Source organism: Neospora caninum, chromosome VIII (assembly GCF_000208865.1).
Source record: "Neospora caninum Liverpool complete genome, chromosome VIII".
NCBI lineage: Eukaryota > Apicomplexa > Conoidasida > Eucoccidiorida > Sarcocystidae > Neospora > Neospora caninum.
The window spans coordinates 2,593,276-2,614,254 of record NC_018395.1 but is presented as its reverse complement, the minus strand read 5'-3'; the positions used below and the strand labels follow the sequence as shown (position 1 = coordinate 2,614,254).

At 54.6% G+C, this 20,979-nt stretch overlaps 2 protein-coding genes across 2 annotated transcripts; both read right to left on the bottom strand.

The window, feature by feature from the left end:
- Positions 1 to 682: 682 nt before the first annotated feature.
- NCLIV_033360 (conserved hypothetical protein) lies at positions 683 to 12,046 on the bottom strand (the record flags this gene model as incomplete). The annotated part of the gene is made up of 9 exons (XM_003883532.1): positions 683 to 748; positions 1,238 to 2,597; positions 3,095 to 3,245; positions 4,732 to 4,911; positions 5,351 to 5,663; positions 6,201 to 6,323; positions 6,796 to 7,365; positions 7,930 to 11,457; positions 11,639 to 12,046. The coding sequence occupies 9 exons, from the start codon at positions 12,044 to 12,046 to the stop codon at positions 683 to 685; spliced, it is 6,699 nt and encodes a 2,232-aa protein (XP_003883581.1).
- A 3,400-nt stretch (positions 12,047 to 15,446) lies between these two features.
- NCLIV_033350 (UDP-glucose 4-epimerase Gal10, related) lies at positions 15,447 to 16,875 on the bottom strand (the record flags this gene model as incomplete). Its single annotated transcript, XM_003883531.1, has 3 exons — positions 15,447 to 15,582; positions 16,024 to 16,181; positions 16,717 to 16,875. 3 exons carry the CDS (start codon positions 16,873 to 16,875, stop codon positions 15,447 to 15,449), a joined length of 453 nt encoding a protein of 150 aa, XP_003883580.1.
- Positions 16,876 to 20,979: the final 4,104 nt, after the last annotated feature.

Below are 20,979 nucleotides of genomic sequence, written 5' to 3'. Positions count from 1 at the left end.
CCGTGGCAACCGAGAAGCGAGAGCAAAAGAAGCCGGCGGCTGCGCGCGGCGTTAGGAGGGACAGGGAAAGAAACGCGTCTCTCAAACGGGGCGGTGTCCAGCTAAGAGAGAGGAAAGAGACAAGAGAGAGGAACGGACAGCGAAGAAACGAAAAGAAAAGTGACAAAAAGGCTCTTCACAAAACGACGCGTCAATCCATCCCTGGCAGTGGTTTGTGAACGACACGCAACACACATGAATCGTTGAAGCGCCGCGATCTTCTCTGGCTTCGGCGTACTTCTGGATCTTCTGCTCTCCCAACTTCTCTCTCCTCTCAGAGAGAGAGAGGCAACGAGAAGCGAGGGAGAGAGAGGGGCAGCGAGAAGCGAGGGAGAGAGAGGGGCAGCGAGAAGCGAGGGAGAGAGAGGGGCAGCGAGAAGCGAGGGAGAGAGAGGGGCAGCGAGAAGCGAATGAGAGAGAGGGGCAGCGAGAAGCGAGGGAGAGAGAGGGGCAGAGAGAAGCGAGGGAGAGAGAGGGGCAGAGAGAAGCGAGGGAGAGAGAGAGGCAGCGAGAAGCGAGGGAGAGAGAGGGGCAGAGAGAAGCGAGGGAGAGAAAGAGACAGACAAAGACAGCAATTTCTCCACTTCTCGCGTTGCTGTTTTTCTGGGATGTTTATCGCGGGCCTTTCTTCCAGAACTTTTGTTTAAGACGGCTTCAGGAGAAGGAAGCAAAATCTTCCGCGACGAAGCGACGAGACCGCAGCTTTCCGCTGCACGCAGAAATGAGACAGAGACGCCGCAGGGTCGTTGGGGGAAAAGAAGTGAGGAAGACAGTAGGGAAGAGGTGGGAAACACGCGACTGAACGCGAAGAAACGTGGGGAGGGGAAGCCGGTGAGGCGGAACGACGCCGAGGCTCTGTTTCTCTGTTTCTGCACGCGTCTTAACGGGGGCCGTGTTGGGCGAACGGGGGGAGAAAGACGATCCACGCAAGGTCCGATTCATGCTCCTTCGAAGACAGGACCGCGCAGGCCCACTTGACGCCTCGCTCTCGTGTTCTTCCCGAACAGTGCCCGCTTGGTTCGTTTTTCTCGTTTTCCCCGTGTTTTCGGACACCCTCTGTTCGGGGATGTCTCTCTCTCTCTAAGCAGGATAGTTTTTTCTCGTTGAAGCTGCGGTCTCTGCACACCGTTTCCAGCCTTTGGTTCGATTGTTTCCCCTCTTCTGTCCGGTTTCGCGAAGCTCGGAAGCGTCTCCTTACCGTGTCGAGGCTCGCCGCGAGCTCGAGGTCTTCCTCGTTCGCGCTCTCCGCCTCGTCCGCCTTCTCTCGTTCCTCGGGCGCGCCCTTAAACCCTCTGAGAAGCTGAAAAGAGGCCATCGCTCGGTACTCTTGCTTTGCTCCAGTGTCTCCTCTGTCTCCGCATTCCACTCCGCTGCTGAACGCCGTTCCCTCGGAGCAGCGTTGTCTCTTCTCGCTCGCCGCGCGTCTCTCTATGTCCTCGCGGTCGCGTAGTCTGTCGTCCCTGTGGTCCTGCAAAGGCCAGCGCGTCTGTCTTGAGCCGAAACGCTTGTCCTTGAGCGCCGCTGTTTCTTCAAGCTGAAGCAGCAAGACCGCTGGTGCTCGCCGGACTTCGCCGACCACGCAGATTTCCTTTTCGGACAGAAGGAAGACGTCGCAAGCTTTTGCAGCAAAAAGCTCCTCGGCGTTTTCCGCATGCACTCGCCCGTTTCCGCCTGCGCTTCCTTCCTTGCGGCGCGTCGCTGAGAGCCGCCCTCGCTCGCTCTCAACGTTTTTGCTCCAGAAGGCCGGAGAGACGGAGAGAGAAGGTCGCCCTCTCCAACCTCGCGAAGGGAATGCATGCCCCCCCCCTGGGGAGAAGACTCGCCCCAGAGCGGCGGCGGGCGACGAAAAAGAGAGTGGCGAGAACGCAGACGGCGAGGCGGGCCAATTCTTCCACGAGGAAAAGGCCGAGGCAGGCAGAGCCAGGAGCATCGCCTTCACGCGTGGCGCACTCACCAGCGAGTGGACGGGAGGAGACACGCGCCTCGGGTTCCTCGAGAAGGGCGACGGCGGCCAGCAGGGGCGGAGCACGCAGTGGTGCACCCAACAGGGAGCAGAGCCGAAGCCGAGACGCGGCGTCGCATCCACGCCGAGACGGAACGAGCAAGAAGAAGCGGAAGGAGAAGAAGAAGCGGAAGAAGAAGGAGAAGAAGCGGAAGAAGGAGAAGAAGCGGAAGAAGGAGAAGAATCGGAAGAAGGAGATGTAGGAGAAGATTCAGAAGACGTGGAAAAACACGTCTTGAGACTCTCGTCTTCAGATCGAGGGATAATCTGCACTGCGTCGGGGGACGGTTCGGCGGCGATCCAGGACACGGCGAAGGCGTCTCCGTTCTCTGTCTCTTCTGAGGAGACAGTTCGCTCTCGGTGCCCGGAGACACCGGCTGACGGCGGAGGCGCGGCCAAGTGCAAGAGCGAGACGCGCGAACGGCGACAGGCATGCGGCAGAAGGGCGAGAGAGGAAAGAGGCAAAAGACAAGAGCAAACCGACGAAGCAGAGAGGGAGGAAGAAGAGAGAGCGTCGCTTAGAGGGGCGAGATCGACGTCGTGTTGCCCACTGCGCCTAAAGAGAAAAAGAAAAGATGAGGTGTCTGTTGTGACTCGAATCCTACAGCGAAACCTACCTACATATTCATCCACACAGTCTGCATCTGTGTTGAGATCGAGACAAAGGAGATGCATACCAGTACGCATATACATAAATGTATGGAAGTATATACCCACAAATCGGCATCGATGTCTATATGCAGCCATCGCAGTCTATTTCTAAATAGATAAAGACGACATGCCTTCCTAAACAAATACATGCATACATACCGGCAAATTAAATGCGTATCCGTCCATATGTACACACATATATGCATATACATGCATATATATACACGCATATATATATATATATATATATATATAACGACGTGGCGCATGTCGCCTTTTCGTGTGCTTCACACAAGCTGGTTTCCCGCTCAAGAGGTTCTCCGGTTTGCACGGGTTGCGCTTTGCCTTCGGTGACCGATTGCGTGTGGCGATTCCATTTCTTCGGCTCCCTTTGCGTCTCACCAGGCTGCGCGCATGTCGGCGAGGGTCGCGACCGCGAGCGAGAGAAGCGAACACTCGCTGGGGGTGGCTGGCATGCAGCCGAGGAAACGGTCGATCTGGCCGAGAGAACAGCAAACCGACGCGTCGCAAACTGAGGAAGAGAAGAGAGGTACTGCGGAAGAAGACGCCGAACGCGGGAAAACCAACCAAACGAGAGACAGAAAGGGAGAACGAAGCGGAAGAGACCACGAGAGAGAAGGAGAGAGAGGACGCGACAGAAAGCGAGAAACAGGAGAAACAGAGCGCGACCGAGAGAACGCGAGAGGGAGAGAAAGGGAAAGAGAAAGCGCGAAAAGAGGGAAACAGAGCGAGAAAAAGAAAGAAAGAAGCTGCCTCACTTCGTCAAGGTGAAGCGTCGGCCTCGGATCGGCTAGGAGCTTGCGGAGAACTTGGACCGCGTGCTTCATTTCTTCCTTTTCGTCTTGCGTTGCAGCTCTGGAAAAATCAAAGTCGACGTCTCCTGGACACCTCGAAGCCGCCGCCTGCGACCGTCCGTCTTCCGTCTCTCCTGGCTCTTCATCGTTTCGGTCTTCCCCTTCTTCCCACCCGACACTGGATCTCTCAGCTCGAGCCGAATCGGGCATCTCCCTCAGGAAAAACGTATCGATCTCCGGCCCTCGCAAATGGTCTTCCTCTTCCTCGTCGCTCTCTGCACGGCTTCCGTTCTCTAGGGAGGTCAGGGCGCGTGGCGTAACTTTTCGGCTGACTGGGCGGTCAAGAGAAGGCGCCGAGAGAGACGGGAAATCTCCCAGGCCTGTGTCCTCTTGCATCGCCTCCTCGAAACGCTCCGCCGTCGGTCCTCGCGGGGCAGAGCACATGCGCTGCGATGTGCCTACGCGAAAAAAGGGAAAACCAGGAGACGATTTGGATCTTTCGAAAGTCGACGACGGCGTCCGTGCATGCAAGGGCCCCCTCTTTATTCGGAGAGCGCAGAGGGAGAAAAGGTTTTCTATCTCACTCTCATGATCGCGGTCTCGTGTTTTCGATCTTTTCCTTCCTGGGCTCGCTGCAGCAGCCGGGACTCGGGGCATGCAATGCGCGACGTCCTAAATGGCTGCCGACTTCAGTCGGAGCCAACGGGCGTGGTGTACGGCCGAACGAAGGGAAGACTCCACAGAGGGGCTCGAGACAAACCACCCGACTGAGAGTGAGAATCTCTGAGACAGAAGGACGCGCAGCTCGCGCCCTCGATTCTCCACTGGAAATGCACAGGCGCCAGACAAAGCAGTTCAGAGACAGAGAGAGGCGGCACAGACTGTCGCAGGCTAGGGAAACACACGCGCGAAGACGCACACTTGAAGACTCTCCACAAACGTTCTCCCCCCTTGACTTTCAGGATGTCTCCGGAAAAAGTCGAAGCGAAGGCCCCGCGAACTTCCTATTGTTTGTCCCCACAGCGGCTCAGATACGAGTTCAACGCCGTGATATACACAAAAATATACACAGGCGGAGGAAAAAATGCAAAGAAACCTGCACCACAGCGGCAGAAGAAAGCCCACCTATCACACAGCTTCGAGAGCCTACAGCCAGACGGAAGTGTGTGTTTCTGAGGTTCTCCCGTCTTGAGGTTTGATGCCCAATTCAGCGGCTGTACGTACCACTAGAACACAGACGATCCAGGCAGCAGTACGAGGCAGAAGGAAAAGAAGACGAAGACGGAGAAGACGCGGATGGAGAGGAGGACTCGGGCAAAATGAGGTGAGGAAGGAGAGCGGCTATCCATCGCGTTAGCGCGACCTGACAAGCTACTCCCTTTTGCAGACGGACTCGAAGAGAACCTGGTAGGAGAGAGAGAACCAGGAGAAACACACATTTCAAAGGTGAAGATGCTGATTCGAAGAAGAGAAAGCTCACAGGCATCCAAACACCTCGGACGGTGTCTCGAGTGTCCTGTCAGCGGATACATTCACGCATACAAATACCTATTCAGATGGGTAGACATGTGCGACTCACAGACATGTACGCGTGCATGCATGAGCAGGCGCATACATTCGCTACGCCCACGCGCGCGCCTGTCCTCGAAACACCAGAAGAAGCACACGTGACTGAGGAGTCCATGTGGATTTAAATGGGAGAGATCCAATGCACGAGTCACCCGACGCTAAGCAGGCATGCAGCTCGGCACCACTGTTCCGTCGACGCAACAAGATGGGTATGCATGCGTTTCGAGAAGACTCCAGTGGGTGGTGATTGAGGGGCGCGACGCCAGATACGCACATATCCTGTTCTCAAGAGTCTCCAGTCGCGCGACAGCTTGCAGCAGGAAAGACAGAAACGGGGTCGGTCTCCCGCTCGTGTCTTTCTTTCCACGTGCAGAGGCGTGCGTGTCCGAATATAAGCCTGTCGACGCCTCGCGGTTGTCGCCAGGCGAGGACGACCGGGGCGGAGAGAAAGCGAAAGAAGAGGACGAACAGGGCGGCTGGGGCCGTTGCATGTGAGCGAAGCGTCGCGCGGCCCGAAGGAGAAGCTGAGCTCGGCGAACAGCGGGGAGCAAGGTGGCGTCGACCGCTGGGAGGAGCAGTGTAACGGCCTGGAGTGAAAAGGGGAGAAAATCAACGTGCAGGGATGCGCAAATCGGTGAGTGCAAATTGTGCAAGCAGTTGCGCAGAGGGGAGGGCGTTTCAAAAAAGAACAGAGACAGAGAAAGAACGGCCCCGAGATATGCAGAGAAGCACAGAGAGAGGCGCGCCTGCCCAGGTTTAGATACACACCAAGACACAACCGCCAGACGCACAAGACTAGTTGCGAGTACTCGATATGCATTCACCTACGCCTTCTTGCAGATATATAAACAGGTACAGGTAGATAAAATTGCAGATCGCCGTCAATTCGGAATAAGGAGTGGAGTATGAAAAATGTCTACATGTGGAGAAAAACCCAGAGAGATATAGCGAGATACGATGAAACAGATGTGGATACACAGTTTTTTGTGCTGACTAAAAGGGAATGGTGAAAGAGCTGGGCGGGACCAAAGACACAAATGCACGACTTCCCGTGAAAGCAGAAAGGTTTCCCTGGGAAAACGACGACGCTGACGGTCACGGACATGTCTGCGGTGTGGCCTCACCTCGGAGAGTTGCTGTCCCGCTTTGCGGGCGTGCCGAGCTGCCTGGTCCTGTCTCCTCTCGTTTTCGTTCTCTTTCTTCTCTCCCGCGTTCTCCACGTCGACACACAGCCGTGCGAGTGCATCCTGAAGCGGCCGGAAAAGAAAAACAGGAAATCACAGAACCCTCTCTGGGGACGCGAGTGTCTGTACACCGAATCCCCTCACGATCAGGTCTGAGGGCCTGAGCTGCAAGGCCGTGCACGAGTGGACGAGGATTTATTTTAAAACGCCACAGAGGCACGCGCGGATAAACTAGTGCAGAAACGACTTCAACTCTGAGCGAGATCGACGCTAAGATGTCGCGGAAGGCACCGAGAGAAACTCAAATGCGAAGAAACGCGATAGAAGAGCAGCGAGACTTGTGTCGACAGAACGTGTCGGCAAGTCCCGTTTCGAGAAACGATGGGCGTTGAACAGAAGACGCAAGAGACGGGCGGGTTTCTGACTGTTCCGCTACAGAGACACAAAAAAACGTGTCCCAGAATCCGACTCCCAAGCGAGAGAGAAGTCGACGCAAACAAAACTCGACAAGAAAAATACCCCAACGGCGTCTCACCACCACTGCCGAGGTCGGATAACCAAGAGCAATGGAGAACGCGATGTGCTGTCTGAAGCATCTGTCTCGCTCCTGGATCGAAACACGTGCATGGCAGCCTCGATTCCTCGCCTCCACGCACGCCGAGCGTTCTGTGCTCTCTGCGCCGTCGGTCAAAGCCCTCGCGCCTTCGTCCTGATCCAGCTGCACTTCTTCGTCGACGTCCATCATCTGTGCGTCTTCTGAAAACGTCTCCGTCCCCGCCGTCTCGCTCTTGGTCGTTCCGTCCGAGTCCGTCTCCTCAGTCTCCACAGTGTCGTCCAATTTCCTGCCATCCTCCGATCGCGCAGCGCCGCTTGGAAAAACGGCCTTTCTTTGTTTAGGAAAAGACACCCGACTCCCGGACAGGGAGGCGGAAACGCCAGGAGAGGTCGCGGCGTACATACACCCGAGCAGGCGCGCGAAGGGCGTCGAAAAACACACCCAGAGCGACGTCAGGCGCCGAAGGGCCTCGACAACGAAAAGCAAGTCTCCCTGTGCCGCTGCAAGCATATGGAGACTATGCGCCGCGCGTCTCCCGTGGAAAGCGAGCTGAGAAAAAACACGCAAAACAGAAACCGGAGCTTCCAGCGAAACCGAAGAGTGACGCGTAACCACCCCGGGCCGTCCCTCGGCGTCTCTTGTCTCAGAGAAACCCCCGCGAAAACAAGCTTTGAACAAACTCCTGAAACTGACAAAGTTATTCCTCCCGCCTCTCTTCCTCTCTCTCTCTCTTTCTCTCTCTCGTCCTTTCTCTCTCTTCCTTTCTCTCTTCCTTTCTCTCTTCCTTTCTCTCTCTCTTCCTTCCTCTCTTCCTTTCTCTCTCTCTTCCTTCCTCTCTTCCTTTCTCTCTCTCTTCCTTCCTCTCTCTCTCTCTTTCTCTCTCTTCCTTTCTCTCTTCCTTTCTCTCTCTCTTCCTTCCTCTCTTCCTTTCTCTCTCTCTTCCTTCCTCTCTTCCTTTCTCTCTCTCTTCCTTCCTCTCTCTCTCTCTTTCTCTCTCTTCCTTCCTCTCTTCCTTTCTCTCTCTTCCTCTCTCTTCCTTTCTCTCTTCCTTTCCCTCCCTCTTTCTCTGTCTGTTTTTCGGGCGAGGGCGCTCCCAGAGGCGCCTTTGCGAACCTGTGTCAAATCGAAGACAGCAGCGACTGAACGATCGCACGTTGCGTCTCCGATGCAGCACAACCCCGCGCGTCTGTCGGGCTGACTGCCCATCCGCCCGCTCTGTTCAGTGTCGCTCTCTCTCTCTTCTTCCCCAGCTTCTCCCTCTTCTCTGTCGTCTTTTCCGGAAACGCCTCCCCGCCATTGTTGGGACACGAGACCGCCAAGAAGCTGCATGTCAACAAAATACCCTGGACGGAACGGTCGTTCTTCTCTTCCTTCTTTTCTTCTCTCTTCGGCTTCGGTCTCTTGCTCTCCTTGCCGCTCGTGAGCATTTTCTTGTGCGTTCAAAGAAAGGCGAGAACGCGGCCAGAGGTCTCGTCTCTCTGCGGCTGCATTGTCCGCCTTCTGGCTGGCTGTCTCCTCGAGTGCTCGCCCAGTCTCGCGCAGGAGTCGTCCAGCCTGTTCCCTCTCTCCCGTCAGTTGCCTGTCTCCCTCCTCCCGCGCTCTGTGCTCTCCACATGAGAACGCCCGTGTGAACGCGCTGGCCTCCGCGACGCAAAAAGCCGAAGCGGACGGAGACGGCGCAGGCGAAGAAAGAGAAGACAGAGGTCTGTCGGCGTGCCGTCGATGCTTCTTGAAGCGACGCTGCTGGGGCGGTGAACGCTCGGCGCAGTGCGTCTCCATGGCTGCTTCCTCGCCCTCCCCCACGAAAGCCTCAGAGACGAGCCTCTTTGCACACGGAGACATCTGCAAAGCGCCAGAGGAAGAAGAGGAAGAGGAGGGGAAAAAAGCGAAAGACGGCGCCCCGCACGAAGAGTGAGAAGCGGAGAGAGCGGTGCGCTGAGAGGCTCGACCACGGCTGGCGGCGTCGCTCTCCCGGAGCATCCACATCGGCCCGGAGACTGCTTCGCCGGTTCCTTTGCCTACTTCCACAGCCAAATTACTATCCGCATACGAATTCTCACTCCGTCCCCTCTCTGCCTCTCTCTCCGTTTTCTCTCCCTCCTTGTTCTCTTTCGCCTCTGTCTTGGCCGTTTCTGAATGGCGCCGCAAGAGGCCTGCGCAGTCGAGAGAGGTGAACCCTGGAGGTCCATCGCCTTCACAGCATCCGTCTTCCAAGCACCTGTCTCCAGGCTCAGACGCGCCCTCTGTCTCCAGCTGCATGCGCCTCTCCGATGGCACGCCCCTGTCTCCTCCCACCTCGCGCGGCGCAAGGAGACAGACCGGCGACCGCGAGGAGACAGGCGATCGGGGCTGCGGCCCCGCACGAAGGACAGTCGCCGAGAGCGGTGGGAAGCCGCTAGGCAAGAGCATTCCCTGCGGTGTCTTGATCTTTTTTCGGCCTCCCTGCGCCGTCTTGGGCGACGCCGGCGGGGGCTCGAGCGGCTCCACGCGACTGGGCCTTCTTGGTCCAGGCAGGCGAGCAACCGGGGGAAAGAGCGACGCACCCAAACTGGCCGATGCCCCTGACAAAGACGACGGAGACGGCTGGGAGCGATGCGATGCCTGGGAGAGACACCCTGGGGCCGAGCACGGCCGCCGGGAAGGCAACGCCGGAGACGACTTCGGCAATCCAGAAGCGACAGACAGAGACGACGGAGAAAACCGGGGGAAAACGAGCGTTTCCTTCTCACAGACGTGCGACGACGCGCATGCGGAAAACAGGGGCGTTGTCCAGAGAACCAACGCGAGAGATGACAAATTCGGGGAGAGCGCTGCTGTCTGTACACCCCAGAGACGTCCAGTCTCACGTCTGCGGGATTTCGCTTCGCTGTCCTCCCAGTCCATCGTCTCGTTTTTCTCTGCCACGCAGCCTCGAAGACACTCCGTCCCTCGCGTCGCCTCGCCCTCTGTGTGCAGCCTCCGCGTCCGCGATTTCCGTGCCTTCGCTTCTTCTGTCTTCTCTTCTTCGGGAGATTTCTCTTCCTCGGCTGCCTTAGCCGGCGCATTTTCACTCCCCTTGATCGCCAGAAGGCGCCGCCTGCGCACGCGATTCTCCTGCTCGCACGCTGCGTGCACGAGAACCCACTGGACTCCCTCCTCGCAGTCCTCGTGTTCCGCTTCCCAGCTTTGTCTCTCCTCGTCGAATCCTGGTCTCTCCTCTTTCAACCTTCGGCTCTCCTCGGTCAACCCAAGTTTCTCTCTTCCTCGAGAACCCCAGCCGACCTCCTTCGCAGCATCTTCTCTCTCCGCTGCGCCTTCGCTCCCGCTCCCTTCCGACCGTCCCCACCGGCCTTCGCATTCGCCAGGAGCCTGATTCTCCGCTCCCGGAAAGGCCTCTCTTGCCTTGACCCGTCTCGCGTTTTGCCGCTTCCTTGCGTCTCTCGCGAGTCCACGCCAACCCCCCTGATTCTTCTCGAAGTTCTGAAGCGGAGATTCCTCCTTCTCTTCTCTCTGTGTCCCGCCGTCGCATTCTCGCGCGTCCGTCTCTTCTCGAGCTGAAGCCTTGCGGTCTCGAAGACGCGGGGAGGATCTGCGTGGGCCTTCCGAGGGCGGCACGCCGGAAGCCGAAGAGCGTCGCGCGCCGAGCGCATGCAGAGCCGCGGAGGAAGAACTCGCCTGGACACATGCGGCGCTTGGGAGGGACACGAAGGTGGGACTTGCTGGAGCAGCACCCTGGAAAGGAGACGCGGAAGGCAAAGCGCGAGGCAGGCAACAGTCGCGTCGGGCCTCGTCCGGCGCGTCTCCCCGGAGCGCCGAAGCGTCCGAGCCTGCCTCGCGGGCTCTCAGCGGTGGAAGCGGCGAGAGGCCATCCCCGTGAGGGGCTGAAGAAGGCGGAGAAGCTGAGAGAGCTGTGGCGAGCGCAGGCGACGCCTCCGCGAGGAGATGAAACGAAGAGAGAAGCGGAACGCGAAAGAGGGGAAATCGCCCCTCCAAAGAGAAACATCCGACGCCTGCTGCGTCGAGGGAAAACAGCGACAAGAACGCCCCGGGAAACCGCAACACTGGAGGCTTCAGCTCGGTCAGAACAAAGGACAAACGAGAAGAAGCAATGGAAGAAAATGGAGGGGAAGGAGGCGCGGCGGGACGGCAGTCGACGAAAGCAAGAGGCTGAGGCGCGTGAGAGGCGACAGCGGCCTCGAGGACGTGTCTCATCTCTTCGCTGTCTTCGCCTCTTGCCCAAGATGACGTGTCGATCCAGTGAAGAGACACAATCGGCGCAGAGTGCTGAGAAGCCTTGGAGCCTCGCTCGACGTCGGAAAACATCAGAGACTCTTCCTCGTCGCCGGAACTGTCTCCGCACTCTGGCCCCTCGCCTCGCCCGGCCTCCGAGGCGAGATGTCTCTCGCCGCTCGTCCCCGGCAGAGCTCCGCAGGCGAGGTTCCCCTGGGAGACGCCGAGGGCTCTGTGGAGAGGCGAGTGCGTCTCCGCTCTGTGGGAAGAGATGCGTCTCGAGAGACACTCTCCGGAAGAAGACACAAAGAGGAGAATCGAGCCGCACTCACATCCGACAGCCAGCAGAGACGCTTCGGGCGAGAAAGCTGCGCATGTCGGCGCACTTGGGAGCAGGGGGGCTGTCATTCGCCACTTCAGCGTGACTCCATGCTGCAACCAAGACACACAGAAAAAAACGTTATAAATGCATCTCTATCTTCCTATTTCTCTTTCGTTTTCTCTCCCTTTCTCTCTACTTCTCTTTCTCCCTCATTCTCCTCCGTCCTCGTTCTTCTTCGAATGCTCTCTCTCTCTCTCGGCTTCTTTCTGTGTCGACACTTGTCTAGCGTACTTTGATGTCGAAGAGCTCCACAGCGGGGAGAGCGATGTCCTCGTTCCGTTGGTCTTGTCTGTTTTCGGGTTTGTCGGAGTCTTCTGTTTCTTCATCTCCTTTTTCCCGCGTTTCCGGCTCTTCTCGCGCCTTGTGTGCCTTTCTTGTCCTCTCTTCGGCGACCAAGATGCACAGGTACTCGTGCGCACTGGGCCTTGCACGCTCTTCCCTGGCGCAGTCGCCTGTCTCTTCATCTTGCCCCCCCAAGCGCCCGTCTCCCCTCACAGAGCCTGGAGGCGAGCGCCCGTCCAGCAGGCTCTGAACTGCATACGCGTCTCTCTTCCGCCCCGCCGGAGCGAAGACAACTCGGGAGATGCCCTTTTTTGTCCCCCTGCGAAAAGGGAAAGAGACTTCTCGCCACTCAAGCATCCTCGGCACATCTCCGAGAAATCACAGGGAGAGAGTAGAAAAACAGCAGAAACACAGAAGAGAAAGAAGAGGAGGCCGGAGTACAGAAGACAGGAGACGCCAAACGAAGCAGAGCCGGAGGCGCATGAGGAGAGGCAGAGAGCAGGACGGAGATGCGGGGAAGGAAGAAGAGCGGGAAGGGACAACGGGTGAAGAAGAAAGGAGAAAAAGAAGAAAGGCCGGAACGGAAGAAAACGACCAGAAAGAGGCTGAGGAGAAAGAGTCTGAAGAGAAACACACAGTGGAGGCGGAAGACGAAGTGTAGGAAGAGAAAGACGAAATTTTGTAGGGAGAGGAAGACGAAGGGAAGGAAGAGGAAGATAACTGAAACACGAGAAGAGAGAAAGCTACATGAGAAAGAGGGAAAGTGGAGATTGAGAAGAGAGAGGGAGGTTCTAGGCTGATATCATGTGGATCACGCTTGCGGCTAGGTCCCGGCTTCTGAGCGGCTCTCACCGGGAGAGTGTCTGGCGTTCAGTTACCGAGAAAGTTGAGGAAAGGAGGAAAAGGTAAGACGGGTGGTGACAAAAAGAGAGAAATGATACGGCGCAGGCGCGAAAGAGAGGGACAGTGTGACGAGAAACAGCGTAATCGCCGATACATGTCCCTCCGTTCTTCTGCAAAAACTGGCGGCGAGAACATGCGAAAAGGATGCTCTCTCTGGAGCCGGTGCGCTGTTGTGCTGGAGTCCGTCCAGAGAAAATGCAGAAATGACCAGCGAGAAAAGATGGAAGAGCCGAGGAAGACACAGGAAACGAACAGGAGGCGGAAAGAGAAGGCAAACGCGTTTTCCATATGAAACAAGAACAAGGGGAGCCGATGTCCTCTCGCCCCCCTTTTCTCCCCCCTGTTGCATGTAGTGCGGTGTATGGACACCCGAGAAATGGAGAAAGATGATCGCAGAGAGAAACTGGGATTGATGGGAAAATATAAAAAAGTGCAAATGCATAAAACTCAACTCTGAATAGGGAAGGAATGATTGCCGGAAACAGAAACCGCGCTCTCCGCTGTTTCTCCTTCCTTCGCGTCTCTTGTCTTCCTCGCTCATCACTCGCACCCTCACTTTCTTTCTGTTTCCTCTCTTCTTTGGCGCCTTCTTTCCTCTTTTCTTGCTCTCCTTCAGCGTTTCGCTCCTTCTTCCCCTGCTTGCGCTTCTTCGTTATCCGTCTCCTCTTTCCCCCGCCTTCATTCTTCTCTCTCAGGCTCCTCTCTTCATCTTTCTGCCTCTTCGCTGTCTCCTGCTGTTCTCGTTCATGGTGTTCTTTCTATTTTTCTTCTCTCTCCGGGGGACAGGCGAGGTTCGGATTTCTTGCGACTTCCTCAGACGGAGCGTGGAAGCCTCGGTACCCAAAAAGATACTTTCTTTGGAGGAGAACCGCGCGCATGCGCTCTCCTGCCGTGCCTCCCGCAGCCTACCCATCTCGGCGCTGTCCGTACACTCGCAGAAGTCTTCACGCGATGAAAAGCAATGTGGTCTCTGGCCGAGCGTCCGAATTTCGAAAAAGGAGAAAGTTTCTCTCTCTCGAGCGCCCGCCGCAACTTGAGAGTGTCAGCAACCTGACAGTTCACCTCCACAATTATACAGACACAGAGAGAGAGAAATGCATAGAGAAATGGATATACCAATGTCTGTATAGCGGGAGGTAATAGCGCAGATAGAGGTGATTCGAAACGTAGAGGGAAGCAAGCAGAGGTACATATATATATATATATATATGACAGCAGAGATAGTTGCAGGGGGCCAGAAAAGAAGTACCCGCTGAAAGAGAAAGACCGAATGAGATCGCGACGACTGTATGCACACTCCTAGGCATATATATATATATATATGTTTATGGTTTTTAAGTGCAGTAATACGCTTGAGTGTATGATAAAAGACATGACACAGACATTCCGTTCTGTGGGATCGCTTCGGAGAGGCTGTCCATCTTCACTTGCCCAGCAGTCTCTCTCTTCGCTGGTGAAAGTCGGTGAATTCGTTACCACTCGTGTCGAACACTGTCCCCGGAAAAGCCGTCTTCGAAAAAATCCAAAAAGGAAACACCCTTTGTCTCCGTTTCTGAAGAGCGGCTGCAAACGCATGTAAAGCCGAGGGCCCGTTGCTGCGTGGACTGGAGATTCTCTCTTTCCTCGGGTATCCATTTTACGACAGCGATTTCTCTGCAATGCATGCGGATTCCGTGCCTTTTTCTCCTCTTTTTTGCGCAAGCAGCAACGTCGAAGAAGACGAAAAGAGAGGCTCTCCCCGTGCAGGGAGGCAAAAGAACCGAAAAACGATGTTCATGTCTGTAAAACGGGGCCTTCCTGCGGCGAGCTCGCCGTCAAAACATCCACTGATTCACCTTCACCCTTAAACAATCAATACCTATTTCCTCCACATGTATGGATATAAATATAAGATAGATGTCGATACCGTATATATAAGAAAAAATGATAGGTATCTGGTAAGTGCACACAAATACAAATACGGATAGACAAGTTCGCGCACAATATGCATACGCGCAGAAATGTGCAGATGTACACATCTTATATCTCGATGCGTGCTTTACGCCTAAATAGATAAATGTATATTGATACGCATCTATTTATAGGTATATGACGTATGCCTGCAGACATACATGTGTAAGAAGCCTCCAAGCATGTCTATCTATAGATAGATACACACCCAAGTAGTTTCGTGTCTATATTTTTGCAGCTGCGTTTTTTGTTGAGACGGGTGAGGCGAGAATCTTCTTTGCGTTAAGAAGACCAGAGGGGAGAAAATATCAGAAACAGCGTTGGGCCTCGCAGACACCGGCGCGCCTGAGCGCCCTGTCGGAATACGAAGACACATGAAAGCTGAAAATAAGTTTAAAGTGCATGCAGAAATTGTGACCGGCCGCTAAGAGAGGCGCACATACGCTCTGCGTCGAGACCGTTCTTTCCTCGTTTCTTCCTCGTTCACAGCGTTTCCGCTCTTATCTGTGCGCTTCTGGAGGCTCGCGTTCTGGCGAGTGTGGAGTGTCGGAGCGCCCAGTGCAGAGCGGAAGAACAAGGCGCATGCACCTCAACGCGGCTCAGAAAAAAGAAAGATTTCTCGACGGAAACGAGAAAATCGAGAAAGCACGGGGATCTGCGAAGCCTCGCAAAAACGCTGGAGACCCCGAGCCTCCAAGAAAAGAGCGAGAGATGCGGAGAGAAAGGAGAGAGGGAAAACCCAGTGAAGAAAAACAAAGAGCAAGGATAGAGCAGACTTAAGACGCGCGAAGAAAGAGTCGACGCAGGCGCTTGCCTTTGGATTGGATCCCTAACAAGAACCCGTGAGTGGGAAGAGAAAGAGAAAAGTCACAAAAAGCCAGGGGCTCTTCCTCGTTCTTAGCTGTTAGGCAAGAAGCGAGTGAACTTCTTCACTTCGTCGAATTAAAATGTAGATTCGCATGTCCAACTCCAAATCACCGACGACATGCTTGTCAGCCGTCAGTGCCATGAGCAGTCCGCCGAAAGACGCGTAGAGGGTTCTGAAAAACGAAGAGGAGAAAGAGGAAATGACCCTCATAACGCGTCTGGCCCGAGACAGAGAGGGTACATACCGCGAAACGAAAACGTGCCTGGGGCGCGAAAAAGGTGCCCGAGTCGAGGGAGGAGGCCTTGGCAAGAAGAGACGATTTCCAGAGGCCGAAACAACAGAGAGAGAGCCAGCAGACGAGAAGATCAAACACGCAACCGAAAGCGGAAAGAAGGCCCGCAAAGAATAACGCGCATGCAGCTCTAGTGAGGACCCGCTCTCGTCATCCTACAGATCCGAAAAACGTACTGGCATGTATGCACTGTATACAAATAAACATACATCCACAAACAGCGTTTTTTGTACCTGTATTCTGCATACATGTAAGCGTAAATGTATAGTGTGCATGTATATCCATGTCTATACATGAAGCGCTGTTTGTGGGTGGACGAACCTGCGTTCGGAAGAGCATTCCTCGATGCGGAAGATCTTTCCGTACATGACGTAGTCGTACTCCTTCAAATACGCAGCAGGCTCTGTCCAGGCGGCTGTGTCATCCTTTCGGGCATCGCTCGTGGAATGGAGATTGTTTGTGATTCCGATATACAAACGCTGGAAAAAAATGGGTCACAAGGCTCGCTGCGCCACTGCAGAAACGGGCGGGAAAAGGGTGTCTTCGAGCGTTGATAGACGCACAAAAGAGAAAAAAGAGACGAAAGGAAAGGGAAAAGAGAAAGAAGCGAGGCGAATAAGAAAAAAGAGCCGAAAGAGGCGAGAACAGAAGGTCGAGAAGAGGAACGAGCAGACAGATTTCTGTCTATGCGCGAAGATATCTACATGCGGATATCTATATGAATACGTATAAATGTGTTTTTGTTTACATACGCAACACACCATCTCTCTGTTGCATGCCTGTACTCGTGTCTGTATCTCGGCTCAAACTGCCTCGTTCTCTGTCTCTGCATATCACGCAGAGCTGATAACTTGCTTCGTTGCATCCCTCAAACATACGCCCCTACATGTTCATACATTAACGCCTTTTTACACAGCCAACGTGTCCAACTACATCTCCCTATCTATATATAGACACATATATACAGAGAAAGAAAGAAAGACGCTTGCGTAAGTATGCAAGAAAGTGTGTTACCTGTTTTTCCTTAACGGGGAAAAGGTCTGAGTTTACGTCGAGCTGAATGTCAGCGTCGAAGCCGGAGCTTTTTCCCTTGAGTCGAGAAACCCGCTCGAATTTCGAGCAGTCCACGGACCGGACCTCGAAGCGGTCCTCAAAGAGACACGGAATCGACATGTTGTCTGGTGTACGTACGCCCCATGCACCGAGCGCCCGAGACCGCAGCGGAGAGGAGAACAGATCTGGAACGAGGCCAAAGAGGCAGCAAGAGGAAGAGGACGTGTAACTGCTTCAGCTGTAACTGGAGACAGAGAGAAGCGAAAGGCAGCGAAAAGACAAACTAGGATGACCGACACCTTTACGGAAGAGCACGAGGCCTGTTCGAAATTCAGAGGGCGACTGCGCGGAGCTTGAAGGAGAGAAGGGAATTTCGGGAGACTAGGTGAAGAAGAGGCAACGCACACGCGCGTCGCGTACAGACAAGAAGAGGGTGAAGACAGAAAGTACGAAAACGGGGGAAGGAAATTCGGTTTAACAGACAGCGAGGAGACAGGCTGTGCTTCTCAGAGAGCCCGTGTACCCTTCGAAGAGACAGCAAGGTAGGGTGGCAGAGAAGAAGAAAAAAAACAAGAAAGCAAGGGGAAGAGCGAGACTCTGACCCAAAAACAAAGGGGAAAATAGAGGATTCACGAGAAGTTGAGTGGAGCTGAAAACGAGGCAGTCGACGCACAAGAGCGATGCGTGAAACCGGCGACGGCGGCAGACCGAAAGTAGGATTTTAGAACGAATGAAAAAATGAGGGGATTTACAACAACGGAGAAGGACGAAGAAAAGCGGGACAGGAGAGAGAGACACAACTGAAGAAAGTTTCGGGTTGGGTCGTCGTTCGCCAAGAGAACATGAACCGATCGAAAACAGGCCAAGTGACAGGCATAAGGAGTCCGTTGATTCACGCGAGAACTTCTCCCCCTTCCACTATTTGTTTTCATCTGCTCCGCTATGTTGAGGCAGATAAAAAACTCTGGGCGATCTGCCGGAGAAAAACGGTATCAAATGTGAGCCGCGAATATAAGCGAAACATCCCGTTGCCGCATGCGTCGTGGGGACCCAAGTCGCAGACCCAAGAAGCGTTGCCAGCTGCATGCAGGCGTTTTTTCCTTTCCTTCGAGAACTAGAAAGTTTAAAAGTTTGGAGTACACCAAGCAGGAAGTTCCGTTAGCAGAGCGACATGTCTATGATTTTTTCCAGTTTCTAGTGACGCTTCGTCGAATAGACAAATGCAAGATTCTGGCGGATTTGTGGAACATGCCTTCGGCCCTGGAATTCAGGAATCGCTCTGTTTTTTAAATCCTCTGCACCAGGAAATGCGGACAGACCTGCGACGGGAGAGCCTTCCTATGAGAGTTGATCGCATATATACAACTCAACTAATTTAGACTAGAGTGGTGATAAATAAAGACACACTCTGGATACGAATGGGTATTCAGAAACGTATCTTTTGGCAGGCGTAGATATACATCCATGGGTATTTACACTTACATGACAAAAAAGCATAGCTATCCATACATCGATAGCCGCATAAACACACCATTTTGACGGCAATCTTTGACTCGGCACATCCTACAAGGTCTGCGGTCCGCTCCTACGTGAAACAATTCTACAACAACGCCGGCACGTGTATTTTCTATTCGCGCCGTTTATGTGCTTGACATTCGAGTTGGCGACTCATATAATGTTTCGATGGCAATTTTTTCCGCGACTGCAACCTTTTCTCCCGGTGTGCCCGCAAAAAGCGTGACAGTACTGAGAAGAAATGCGACTCCCAAAAAGGCAGGGTCGTCCCTTTTCCGAACTCAAAAGCCGGATAACCCCCCTCCCCCTCCTTTCGCTCTCAAACAGGTCCATAGTGAGGAGAGGCCTCACGCGTGGTCGGAAAAACACCTCGATGAAGCAGCTTTCCCGTTTGCCTCCTGAGAGACTGAACACTCCGACTTGCACGGGTCGCGCTCTGCAACGTTTTTCCCCCTTCGGCACATCTAAAAATCTGCATAAGAACGGGCTTAAGTCTCTGAGCTTGGTTTCTTCTGAGGTACAACATGAGAAGTTATGGGGAGTGTAGGGGTATGCACATTGCACTACACGATACCTACTACGGTGTGCACATATTTTGCATGTGGATCGCGAAGAACCGTGTGGTCGGGTTTCGGGACGGATGAAACGCCGGTCACATTAGCGTATATATATATATATACATCTATACACATATAGACAGATAGAGAGATATGTATGCCTATTTATTGTTCTGGTAACGGTGTTTAGTCAGCAAAAATGACTGCGACAGAGATGGCAACCACCGAGGCGTCTGAGGCTCGTCGAGTCGTAGGTCTGCCGTTTGAGTTTTTCTCCACTTTATGTCTCTCAGTCTGTCGCCTTCTCTCTGAAGCAAGGAAGAGGCAGAAAGGCGACTCCACTGAGGTTCCTCGTTTCTCGGGGGCTGTTTGGTTTCTTGCGATCTGTTTGTGGCAAACGGTAAGGAGAAAAGCGGCGACTCTGACCCTCGTTCGCTCGGTGTACACTGCGCCGACTCGGGGCAAGACAGTGTTGTCTGGGTTAGCGCGGCACAGCAAACTCGATGCCTGCGGGGCGGAACTTCTCTGTAAGCATCTGGGCGAAGCGAAAGTGATACGGATACAACAGAAACGATCCAAAAACGAACACACGAATTGCGACAGTGCTGTCCCGAACCCGGCACCTCTGGACGCCAGCCTCGACGCTGCTCTTTGGCGACCGTATTAACACAGGCGTGGCGGCAGAAATCCCCCTCCCCCAGGCAGGCCAACGAGCCTGCCGATCCTCTGTGAGAGAATGGAGGCTATGAAACGCTCTGACGACGAACGCGACAAACTTCTTCCGTCCGCGGAGCCACCCACAGCGGCCAGTCGAGACGCGCAGGTCCCTCGCCGCGAGACTCCACCCTCGACCCAGCTAGCCATCTCGGGTGTACGTACACCAGCGAAGGCTTCGAACGCCTACCCTGCAGTGCCCTCTCGCTGCGGTGTACGTACACCCCAGAAACGCTGTTGGGTCGCCCGGACTTAGCGGGACAAGCTCCCGGACAACGCCCCAATCGACGGACACCTCTTTGCGTCTCTCAGCCTGCTTTTTCTCGCGGACGCAGTCGCGTTTTTCTGCCGGGTTGGGTGCTCCAGAAACACGCGATTAACCTCCCGCGCCTTTCGAACCTCGAAACCTTCTGACGAAGAGGGTATACGCACGCTCGAGGCGTCTTGCTCTCGGAGCGAGGAAACGCTCCAAGGCAGGTAAGAAACGATACAGAACATCTGTGCATGCATGCACGAACGGGGCGGCGCGGACGAAAGAGTGCGCTCTTACGACGAAAAACCAGATGTCACACGAGCAGAAACGAAGGAGTCGCCCGGTGGCAGGAGGCGCCAACGCACCGCTGCAAAATCTGACTGTGCCGCTCTCCGTCTCAAGGAGCCCCTTAACGTCCACGAACGATTCAGATCTAAACACCAGGCACATGTGCGTAGACAAACAACTCTATACATGCATCTGTACACCCGCTTAGGCCTACACACACGCATTTCTCACACGCATTTTTACAACGGACTAACGCAAGATTACAAACGTAAGTGTTTACACCCTACGCAGAGTTTGGGAATCCCCATCCGGCCCGATGCCTCGGTGGCCTTTCTGCGATCGGTGAGCGACGCCGACACGGCTGGGAGCCAGGTCGCTCGACACATATTTTTCAACGCTTCCCGCAAGGCACGATTTTTTCGTAGACGGAACGAACGTTTTCACACAACTTGAGCGACACAAACAAACATACACAGCAAGGCGAATGCGACATGCCCTTCGTATCTTCCTGCGCGTGGCTTCGCCGGTGCGGAGCTTGACCGCACGCTCTGCCCACAATGGCTGCAATGCGCCTCTTTCTCCTCGCCCATACGGCGCAACCGTCTTCAAAAACTCGGCACTCTGCAGACGCCTTCCTTTCTGCATTCACCTTCAGACACACGCGTCCTCTCCAATAAGAGAGGCTCGTTCGATCTCAACCATTTTTATCGCCAGCTTCACATGTTTCCTTTTCCATTAACATGCACCGCCGGCGGCCCCCTGGTGGTCCCCTAGCGTTTTTTCCTGTCCCGCTCTCCTTCTTTCCCGACTTCCGTTGTCCTCGGCGCCTTCCACCTGCGTGTCTCTAACCAGAACTCCGCAGGTTCCCTTCTCTCTCGCCATGTGCCTCGCCCCTCA